This window comes from Nannospalax galili, unplaced genomic scaffold (assembly GCF_000622305.1).
Source record: "Nannospalax galili isolate Female #2095 unplaced genomic scaffold, S.galili_v1.0 scaffold648, whole genome shotgun sequence".
NCBI classification, from domain to species: domain Eukaryota; kingdom Metazoa; phylum Chordata; class Mammalia; order Rodentia; family Spalacidae; genus Nannospalax; species Nannospalax galili.
Window position 1 is genome coordinate 3,494,663 of NW_008360311.1, and position 11,472 is coordinate 3,506,134.

The 11,472-nt window shown below is 48.4% G+C and overlaps 1 protein-coding gene across 2 annotated transcripts in view; it reads right to left on the minus strand.

Moving 5' to 3' along the window:
* The window catches only part of Kcnh1 (potassium voltage-gated channel subfamily H member 1), a 348,705-nt gene extending 337,272 nt beyond the window's left edge, over window positions 1-11,433 (minus strand). For both annotated transcript variants that reach the window (XM_008824811.2, XM_008824812.2), the window contains exon 1: window positions 11,297-11,433. In XM_008824811.2, the coding sequence (XP_008823033.1) occupies window positions 11,297-11,375 (79 nt within the window). In that variant the 5' untranslated portion in view covers window positions 11,376-11,433. The remainder of the gene's footprint in view (window positions 1-11,296) is intronic.
* Between the last annotated feature and the right edge of the window lie 39 nt (window positions 11,434-11,472).

Below are 11,472 nucleotides of genomic sequence, written 5' to 3' on the forward strand. Positions count from 1 at the left end.
CCCCACCCACACACACCCCCACACCCCACACACACCACACACTACACACCACAGACACACACCACACACACCACACACACACACACACCACACACACACACGCCACACACACACCACACACACACACCACACACACACACACACAATAAAAATATTTTGAGTATAGCTGAAGCACAGTCTTATCATTCAAATTAGTCCAATTTTCTTTGCCATGGTGGTAAAGTACTAGCCTATGATTTATTTTCCAAAGTCACTCTTAATATAAGCCACATCGTGAAGTTTTCCAATACTGTTTGTCTTCCCAGTGCTGACCCCAGTGGAGGGTGCCCACGTCTAGGCTTCAAGGGAAGACGGGAAATAGCGGCCATTTCTTCTACAGCTGCACCTGAGCCAGGAGTGGAGGTGCAGGCCCGTGATCCCAGGCTGAGGCAGAACAGGGATTCAGGGACACCTGGTGTGACAGCAAGACTTTGTCCAAAGACAAAACAGAAACACCTGATGTCACTGCAGAGCCCTGACAGAACCGTGAGAAATGATGGTCTGCACCACTCTCTTATTAATTACATTAATAATACAGAGATTAGGACTCAGTTAATTTTAGAACATCGGCTCTACGCAACACAGGGCTAATCAAAGGAGCTGTCGTTTTAATTTTACATAATGAATTATCTTAGTGTGAGTAAGCAAACTGATGACTGGTATAACACTGTGATGCCCAATCGTAAGGACTTTAAGTGGCTTGTCATTAATGGAAATGTTTGGTTGTTAGAGCAGAGGCTCTGGGAACCCAGAGAGATGCTGAAGCTGGCCAGACCACGCTGTTAACAGCAAGACTCGAAAAGCAACAGTCACGGCATCAAACACATCCCATCGAAGACACACTGAAGATTCACACGAGTGATGAGCTCGCCAAGGCAGCACGCCAAAGGCAGGGCAGCAGCAGGTCAGGGGCACGGGGTTGTAACGGAAGCTTCAACCCCATCAAAGCAAAGCTTCCCGCACTCCATCGTCTCTTCTCTGTGACTTAACGCAATCTGGCCATCCCATTTCCTACCTCACAAAAAAAGATACAGCTATAAAATATAAGAACAATCCTGGGTGAGGTGTTTGCCAGGGGAGAAAGTGCATCAAGTGCCGAGCTGATAGAACTCTGGAGAGAGTTACACTTTGTGTTGGGCTCCACAGTGGCTTCTTCTCTGGGGCCCAGCATCTCAAAGGCCTCTGTCAGGCTGGAATTCCCAGACACAGAATCCGGCTCATAGGAGGTTCACCACACTTGGAAAACTGAAATGTAAGCTGGCCTTTACACTTTGTTTTCATTTTATTTTGATTTTTCTATTTTTTAGTGTGTATGCATGGGAGGTGTGCCTCTGTGTCTGTGTGTGTGTGTCTGTGTGTGTGTGTGTGTGTGTGTGTGTGTGTGTGTGTGTGCGCGCGTGTACACATGTGGAGGTCAGATGTCAATGTCTGGCATTTTTCTTAAATGCTCTCTACCTTATGTTTTTATTTTTATTTTATGGGTATGAGTGTATTGCCTGCACGCATGTAAGTGCACCCATGTCATGCAATGCCCACAGAAGTCAGAAGAAGGTGTCACATTCCCCTGGAATTGGAGTTATGGGCAATTGTTAGCCGCCATGTGGACACTGAGAATCAAACCTGGGTCCTCTGTAAGAGCAGTCTGTGCTCTTAACTGCTGACCTGTCTCTTCAGCCCTCCACCAAATTTTGAAGACAGGCTCATTCACTGAACTAGAGGTTACCAGCTGAATAGACTAGCTGACCAGAGAGCCCTGGGATCCTCCTGCATCTCCTACCACCACCACTGGGATTTCAAGTACACACCACCATGCCAGGCTTTTATGTTAGTGCTGGGGATTGAACTCAGGTCCTTTCATTTGCAAATAGTTTACTGAGTCATCTCGGCACTCCTCTGAGTGAGTCCGAGTCCTCCTCTGAGTCTGAGTCCTCCTCTGAGTCCGAGTCCTCCTCTGAGTGAGTCCGAGTCCTCCCCTGAGTCCGAGTCCTCCTCTGAGTCTGAGTCCTCCTCTGAGTCCGAGTCCTCCTCTGAGTCCAAGTCCTCCCCTGAGTCTGAGTCTCAGTCATTTTGTTTTCTTTCTTTCACTGAAAAGAAAATCAATGGTGAACTTCCTAGTCCCTTCACCCTTCCAGCTCTAATTCTTACGTAATCTCTGTCCCCTGAGTTTACAGCTTCTCGATATAAGAAAATGAATGCCCTAAACACACACGAAAAAATAAATAAAAATTTTTAAAAACACCCAAAGCCCTTGCTTCATGCCCTTTACTCATAACCCTAAGGGCAAAATGTCCACGTCACTCATGTCATGTGAGGAAGCTCACACATGAGAATATTTAAACATCACTTCAGGCAGAGCTTCCCACAGGACAAGAACAAGTTTTGTTTTCATTTCATTTTGATCACGTGCTCACTAGGAAACCAACCCCAGATGACCCTAGTCACTAGTTGCTAGACTCTTTAAACAAGTCACTACTGAAGGAAGAGGGAAGACCAGATCCTGGTGAGGGTGTGGAACCATGGGATGCTCATCCGTGTGCGGGGCAGGGGCGCGCAAACAGACACAAACCTTTGCACTGCATCTGCCTCAGTGAATCACAAGCATCCTCCCCAAGAGAAACGTGTCCATGTACAAGGGCAGGTGCAAGAATGACTTCCCCTAACCTGAAAACCCACATGTCCATCAACATCAGGACAGAGAAACAAAACCATACTACGAGGTGTTAGGCAGCAAGGAAAGTGAATAGATAAGGCGAGCAGCCTTCTGGCTGGATCCGCAGGTGACAAAGAAAACTGTGTTCTGTGGCCCTGTGCGTACAACCCCGTCCCTGCCCCAATGCACAGGAAGTAAGCTGTACTGCTCAGGATATAGAGCAGAGTGGGGAAGCGTGAGGAAAGGCCGGAAAGGGGTCGCCATGAAATAGGGGATGGCTCCCACGGGAGGCGCAGGGAGCTGGGGACGGCAAAGGCTCTCTGGACCAGCGCTGGCTAATCTGTCTCCCCACGCAGGTCACAGTGGTACAGAATGAAGTTGCCTTATGTGCTTTTCAATTATGATATTAAACCTCTTTAAAATATTTTAAAAAGAAGACAAGAATAACATTTCAAATGACAAAGAAGTTATTTTATAGATAGAAAAGGCAGAGGGCTAGGTCTGTTTGTTCCACAGGACAAACCATGAGTGAGTGGAAGCCCTAGCGGTCTGCGTCCCTGTTCCCTAATGGAAATCTGGGTAACCCCTTCAGAGGATGGCGTGAGAAGAACAGGAGGTAGGAACTGGCTAGGCAGTTAGGGTAAAAAGACCCCAAAGAAAAGTAGCCAGTTTCTTGGATAAAAGTCAAAATGTCCTTGGGCCACTTAGCAATATATTATGTCCCAAAGGCTCTGAGGGCAGATTTTAAGCCGGGTGCCATGGCGCATGGCTATAATCCCAGCACTGGATGGGAGGTTCTGAGGCAAGAGAGTTATGAGTTCAAGGCCAGCCTGGGCTATGTGACCTTCTCCAGTGAGGCTTTGGTGAGAATTAACAACAGAGAAGGAGAAGGAGAGACGAGAGCCAGGGAGAAGGGCTGGGAAGAAATAAAGTAATTCACAATGGTATTCATTTGAAAAAGCAGGATGACTGAACACCTGTGGCAGGAATGTTCTAGAGAGCGTTAGACACTGAAAGGAGCTGTGCAGACTAAGATTCCATGAGTCTGTTTCTCATTTTCCCTGAATACAATGTGCCACTTAGAGAAACAAAAACGAAATAGGCTCTCTCTCTCTCTCTCTCTCACACACACACACACACACAAGCTATCACACACACACACACACACACACACACACACTAGCCATCACATACTAGCTATCACACACACACACACACACTAGCTATCACACACAGACACATACTAGCTATCACACACATATACACACTAGCTATCACATACACACACACTAGCTATCACATACACAAACACTAGCTATCACACACTAGCTATCACAAACACTAGCTCTCACACACACCCTAGCTATTACACACCACACACATACACTAGCTATCTCACACACTAGCTATCACACCACACGCGTGCATACACACACACACAAACTATCACACACATACTAGCTATCTCACACACACACAAGCTATCACACAACACACTAGCTATCACACACACATTTTTTTTTTAATGCTAGCCCAGCATGGTGGCACACACCTTTAATTCCGGCACTCAGGAGGCAGAGGCAGGAGCATCTCTATGAGATGTGTATGTGCCTGGTCTACATATTCTCAAAATGACCAACAGACAAAAAGAAAAAGAAAGAAAAGAAAAGCTTTCCTTTGAGTAAAAAATTAAAGTAGATTTTAAATGCTTGTTTTAAAGCCTTTAACTAAAAATAAATGAGAGGGAATGATCTGGAAAGCTTCAAGGTGATGCCGACCATTGCCAGACACCAGGTCCCACCAGGAGTGACGGCCTGCTATGGCAAACTTTGAAGGAAGTCAAAGGCTTGATTTCCCCACACTGTTTCCCAACCCAGATGCTTGTACTCCTTGGAAACTTGTCACTAAACCCTGGATGTCATAGGTCACGGCCTGAGAAGCTTCATTACCTTAGCTAGTCACAAGACTTCACTCTCTCCGCTCCCCAGCCACCATCAGTCACCACATTCACGTTTCCAGCACTTTCCAAGGAAGACAGCTGACACTTACCTCAGCACCAACGGTAAGAGGGAAGAAGCACCGGTGGGCTGGTCGTAGGCCAGACAAGCATCCGCTCCCCTTCCAGAGCCTGGATGCTAACTCAGTTCCTGTCTTATCAACACTGCCACGGCTCAGCTCATCTCTGAGGAGACACAACATTACCCACGGCACCCATCCTGTTTGTTACCTAATTATATCAACGACCTGAGCCATCTTTAACACTGTTCAAAAACACAGCTGACTTAGCAGTCTGTAAATTACACATGTACACAAATCTGTACCAAACGCGCTGCATTCCACTCCTGTTGATGCACACGGTCTCACCGGCACCTACAATTGTTTGATACAGGTTCCCAAACATTAAAACATATGTTCTGCTGACAACGGGCCTGCTTAGGATATTTTTGTAGATCCCTGGCACTCGGGTCTGACAGTCTTCCCTAAGACAGATTAAGACAGATCTCCATTTGCTTCAGAGAGCATTCTAACAACGGACACCTGCAGACTTAAGCAACCGTCAAAAACTATTGTAGAAGAGCATTTTCCTGCCATGAATAAAGAGAGGAATAGGCTAGCTTTGCCTCTGTCACAACAAAGCCAATAGGGGTGTGCAGTGTGTATGTGTGATGTATCATACATGTGTGAGGTCTGTGTGAGATGTGTGTGGTGTGTGTGTGTGCTGTGTGTGAGATGTGTGTGGTGTGTATGGATGATGTGTGTGAGATGTGTGATGTATATGTGAGACAGGTATGCTGTGTGTGCTGTGTGTGGTGTGTATGGATGATGTGTGTGTGATGTATGTGAGACAAGTGTGCTATGTGTGTGCTGTGTGTGTATGATGTGTGTGAGATGTGTGTATGATGTGTGTGAGATGCCTATGATGTATGATGTGTGTAATTTGTGATGTATGTGAGATGTGTGTGATGTGTGTGTGATGTGTGTGAGATGTGTGTGATGTGTGTGATGTGTGTGATTTGTGTGAGATGTGTGTGATGTGTATGTGTGATGTGTATGTGTGATGTGTGTGAGATGTGTGTATGATGTGTGTGAGATGCGTGTATGATGTGTGCGAGATGCTTGTGATGTATGATGTGTGTAATTTGTGTGATGTATGTGAGATGTGTGTGATGTGTATGTGATATGTGTGAGGTGTGATGTGTGTGAATGTGTGTGATGTGTGTGAGGTGTGTGATGTGTATGTGTGATGTGTGTGAGATGTGTGTGATGCGTGTAAGGCATGTGATATGTATGTGAGATGTGTGTGCTGTATGATGTGTGTGAGAAGTGTGTGATGTGTATGTGAGATGTGTGTGAGTATATGTATAATGTGTGAGGTGTGTGATATGTATATGTATGATGTGTGTGATATGTGTGATGTATGTGTACACAATAATGTATATGTGGAGGTCAGAGGACAACTTTGAGAATTCGGCTCTCTTCCACTGTGGATGCAGTTCAGGCTGTCAGGTGCTTTTACCCACTGAGTCCATCTTGCCAGCCCATTAATAGGATTTCAAATGATTACCGATATGATCACCGGCAAAATTATACCAAGGGTGGGGTAGTAACTGCTTCTATTGACTGCTAACCACAATCCAAAGCACAGATACTTACCAAATCTCTCCAAAATCTATCCCAGAAAGTTAAACTGGTTTTCAGTAAAGAATTTTGAAATGTACACACACACACATACACACACACATACACATACACACCACATACACATGCACACCCATACACACAAACCACACACACACCTATACATATCACACACACACACCACACACACACACATACACACACCACACACACACACACACACACACACACACACGAAACCTTTGGACCGACGATCACTCGGCTTTCGGAACTCTGACCTCAAGACATGACATGGCCATGTTCATCTTGAAATCAGAGCATCTGTGATCACTCCACAGACCCTCACAAGATCCAGTCTATAACATCCCATCCTATAAGGGGTGGAAGGGCATCAGGCCCTTACCTGCACTCCGAGCTGTTCACTCACTGCCTGCTCCACTGCATGAAACCTGCTGCCCGTGGACTTGGGGTGCTGAGGAACGAGGGTGGAAGGGTGACAGAGGAAGGACGGGAGCAGTTTTACATCCTTACCCTGCTTGCTGAGCTTTTTGGTGATGCAGCTATTTGGGGTCACTGGCACTCTTCTCATTAACCCCATCCACACTCCTGTAAGTAAACCCAGTAAGCTCCTGAGTTCACAAGGATGGATTCTGGTTTGTTGTTGGGACCCTATCACATCTTCCCAGGAAAAGTCACACAACAAACTCACTAACTTTCTCATGTCCCACTAACCCCAATGTTCAATAATTATGTTCAGTAAATCTTTGCTGAATGAATAAGCCAGTATGAGCTTCTCACTAGACCCCAGTCTACCCATTTTTCTTTTTCTTTTTTGGTCTCAGTCTTCTTGAGACAGGGTCTCCCCATAGCCCCAGCTGTCCTGGAGCTCACTGTGTAGACCAGGCTGGCCTCGCTCTCACAGAGATCCACCTGCCTCTGCCTCCTGAGTGCTGGGACTGAAGGTGTGTGCCACCACCCGGCTCCATCTCTCTTTTAACTTGGTTTCTTACTAACTGTAGGAAAATCACTCAGAACTCCTGGCTCCTTAACTGCACAATGGAGACACTGTGTTTCGTCTGCCGGTTCATAAAGCTTAAAGGTGACAGTCTATAAAAAGTACTTGGAGCACCACAAAGAGGCACACACATGTGGCTGCCCCTCACCCCACCCCTGCCTCCTGCTGACCCACCAGCAAAGGTGAAAAGCCCCACATCTTTCAATATACTCGGGCTCCCCTCTGCCCTGCTGTTCTGCTTGGATGTGGTGGCGTGGCTGCTGGCCAAGATGGATGCTGTTCTTGTTGTTATAACATTTTATTTAATCTCCACTGGGAAATTTGCTTCTTGAGAGGAAACAACGGTGATCCAGGCAATGTTGCTCTGTGCTGTTTTATAAAGAGCAGGCCGCTGGGCCCGAAGCCTGGGCTCTTTTACACATGTGAGGAAGGTTGATTGACCAGTTTCTTTATCTATACATTGTTGGGGAAGAAGAGTCAGGCTAGACAGGATCTGAGGTTCATCAGCTACAGTTCTATGACCAGGCTGGCCTCGCTCTCACAGAGATCCACCTGCCTCTGCCTCCTGAGTGCTGGGACTGAAGGTGTGTGCCACCACCCGGCTCCATCTCTCTTTTAACTTGGTTTCTTACTAACTGTAGGAAAATCACTCAGAACTCCTGGCTCCTTAACTGCACAATGGAGACACTGTGTTTCGTCTGCCGGTTCATAAAGCTTAAAGGTGACAGTCTATAAAAAGTACTTGGAGCACCACAAAGAGGCACACACATGTGGCTGCCCCTCACCCCACCCCTGCCTCCTGCTGACCCACCAGCAAAGGTGAAAAGCCCCACATCTTTCAATATACTCGGGCTCCCCTCTGCCCTGCTGTTCTGCTTGGATGTGGTGGCGTGGCTGCTGGCCAAGATGGATGCTGTTCTTGTTGTTATAACATTTTATTTAATCTCCACTGGGAAATTTGCTTCTTGAGAGGAAACAACGGTGATCCAGGCAATGTTGCTCTGTGCTGTTTTATAAAGAGCAGGCCGCTGGGCCCGAAGCCTGGGCTCTTTTACACATGTGAGGAAGGTTGATTGACCAGTTTCTTTATCTATACATTGTTGGGGAAGAAGAGTCAGGCTAGACAGGATCTGAGGTTCATCAGCTACAGTTCTATGACACTGCAAACACCACATCGTCAAGGCGCCCAACACAAGGCCATATCTGATCTATTAGCACATGATCTGAGCCACTATTTTAGACACTAACAAAAACATTTCTGTGGACCAAGGTTCAGCAAGTGGAGAAACAATGTTACAAGATGCATGAGGGCTAGGGGTGTAGCTCAGTGGTACGGAGCTTGCCTAGGTGTGCAAGGCACTGTGTTGGATGCTCAACACTGGGGGGAAAAATCCATGATACCCTCTAAAATATAGCAGCTCCAGGCGTGGTCTACTCTGCTTCCTAATATTCTTAGGACTCAGTTTTCTGCTCTGTAAAAGAGAAGCAATAATATCATTCAGGACCACTGGGACAAACTGTCTGGTAAATTCACTGTCAGGTGTGGCTATTTAAAGGTAAAATGCTATTTAAGGGTTATAATGTTCAAAAATAGGCTGGCAGGTTTCAGGAGGAGACAATCGATATTGTTAACTGGGCTTTTTCCATCACAGTAAAATACAATGCATGTAGATACTGTGATATTTCTTAGTAATCACGGTTTTTGCCCATTCACATGCAGGGAATGTTGTGAAAAGGATCACTAGAAAACATGGTAAGGTCCACGCCTCACCAGCAGCACCTCTTTCCTCTATAACACAGATTTGTAAGATTTTCTTCAACTCTCCCAGGATGTTTTTGTCATTGTTGTTCTTTGATCAGTTGATGGGAATACGCTGTTGGAATGGGTGTTGAGACGCTGGGAGGGAAACACTGGGCCTGAGAACAGGCAACACCCCCCAACCCACCGGGGCACTCTGTCCACAGCACATGCACGAAGATGAATGGCTCCACATCAACTAAACCAGGAGGTTGTAGGCGGCGCTTAGTCCCCTTCAAGCCGAGCAGCCGCAGCCTGCAGCACACATCCTGTTCCTTCTCCCCACCGGCCTACAGCCTGCACCTTAGATAGCTTCCCCTCTGAGGTACAGAATTGCTGCCTCCCCTCTACCAGATGGAGATTATCACTTACCCATAAATTGGCATTGCTTACAGTGGGTACCCCAAGACTATGTCCATACTCCCTAGTGGGTCAGTTAGTATCAATGGTAACAGTACAGTAACTCTTAAATGATTTTACTTAGAAGGCCATGAACATGGCCAGCTTTTTATGGCAGGAGAGCTCACTGAGGCTGTCCCTTTAGCAGTTACCCCCTGCAGCCACAAGTACTGACTGTGACCTTGTCCTAAATGCCCTTTGATCTACATAAGGAAGACCCTGAAGGGATCTTTAAGAAGCACACAGTAGGGCTGGAGAGATGGTGCAGCGCCATCTGATTGATCTTGCCGAAGACTGGGGTTGGATTCCCAGCACCCACATGGCAGCTAACAATCATCCTAACTCCAGTTCCAGGGGAGCCAAATCATCCTAACTCCAGTTCCAGGGGACCCAACACTCTCTTCTGACCTCTGCGGGCATTGCATGACCTGGGTACATTTGCACACATGCAGGCAATACACTCATACTCATACACATAAAATAAAAATAACAAAGTATTTTTTAATGTTTTAAGAAGCACATAAAGACTTCATCATTTATAAGAAAGCACATGATATAAAAGGCTTCCTACCTAGTTGATAGCCCAATTAAAAAGAATTTATTAGTGGCAGAAGTCACTTTTCATGTCTTTCCCCTGAATCCTTAACTAAATTCACGTGGAGACTCTTCGTTTTCAACTCAAGTGCCAAGGCTCCAAGCCTTGGTATTTACACACCTTCCAAACCCGGCTCCTGAGCTAGAGCCTCACAGCCTCGGCAGGTCACCGGCCTGTGGGAGGACAGGGGCTGAGAACCCAGCACCTCGGGCTTGGCTCCCTTTGGGGACAGCCATCTGGGGAACAGGTGCACGCGGCACATCCCGGGTTGCTGGCTGTGACTGATAGTTCCCGAAGGCTTCATGCCACTGTCTATAGAAACCACCGGGAAACAGTGTGGGGTACAAAGGTGTTGGAAATTGTCTCCATCCTGATGCTAAGGATTCTCGACTCTTCGCGAAGCGCTGCGTGTGGTCGATAACGACAGGAAAACAGAGTGCAGAGTAAAGGTTCATTGAGTAATGGATAGATGGAGTTCGGGGATTATAGTAGACGAGACCGGCATAACATACTGGGTTTGAAGGTAAAGAAATACGTCAGATTTGTACCAGGGACCACTTAGTTCGCTCTGTACCGTGCCCTCCACTTCCCACCCGAGTTCAGGAAAGCCATCTGACCTCATGAGCCGGGTGGCCCCGAGGGAATGGTATTATCACACAGCCCGGGCGCAGGCGGTCCCCAAGTCCCCGCGTCTCTACACCTCGGATTTCCCAGCTTGGGAGACGCAAGGTGGAGGCGGTGCATCCTCGCCTCTGGACCGGGCCAGGACCCGAGTGCCCCGGCCCCGCGGCTGGCCCCGTCCTCCGGGGCAACTCGGGACCCTCGGGAGCCTCCGCGCGGAGCCGGGCAGTGCGCACCCGGAGCGCAGCGCTCGGTACGGCCAGCCCGCAGCCACTTCCCAGGACTTGGCTCCGCAGCTGCCTGGCTCTTTCGGAGAGGACAGAGGGCACGGGCAGAGGCCCCCAAGGCATCGCCTGGAGCTCTCTCCTCCCAGGTCGGGGCGCAGCAGCCGCCGCCGGCCCTGCCCACCTCTCTGGCCCGAGGCACCCGAGGCAGCACTGGGCGCCGCGCACAGCCCGGGATGCCGCTGCCTCTGCCATCACCGCACCCGCAACATCCCCAAACCAGCCTGGCCGGCGGAGAGCCCGAGGCAGCGCTTACCGTTGGAGCGCCGCACGATATTCTCCAGAAACGTGTTCTGCGGGGCGACCAGCCCCCGCCGGCCCCCGGCCATGGTCATGCCGGCCCGGGCGTCTCACCGCAGCAGGCGGCCAGCGAGCGTCCCCAGCTGCACGCGCCCCATGCGCCCCGCCGCGCGCCCGGGAGCGCAGGGGCGG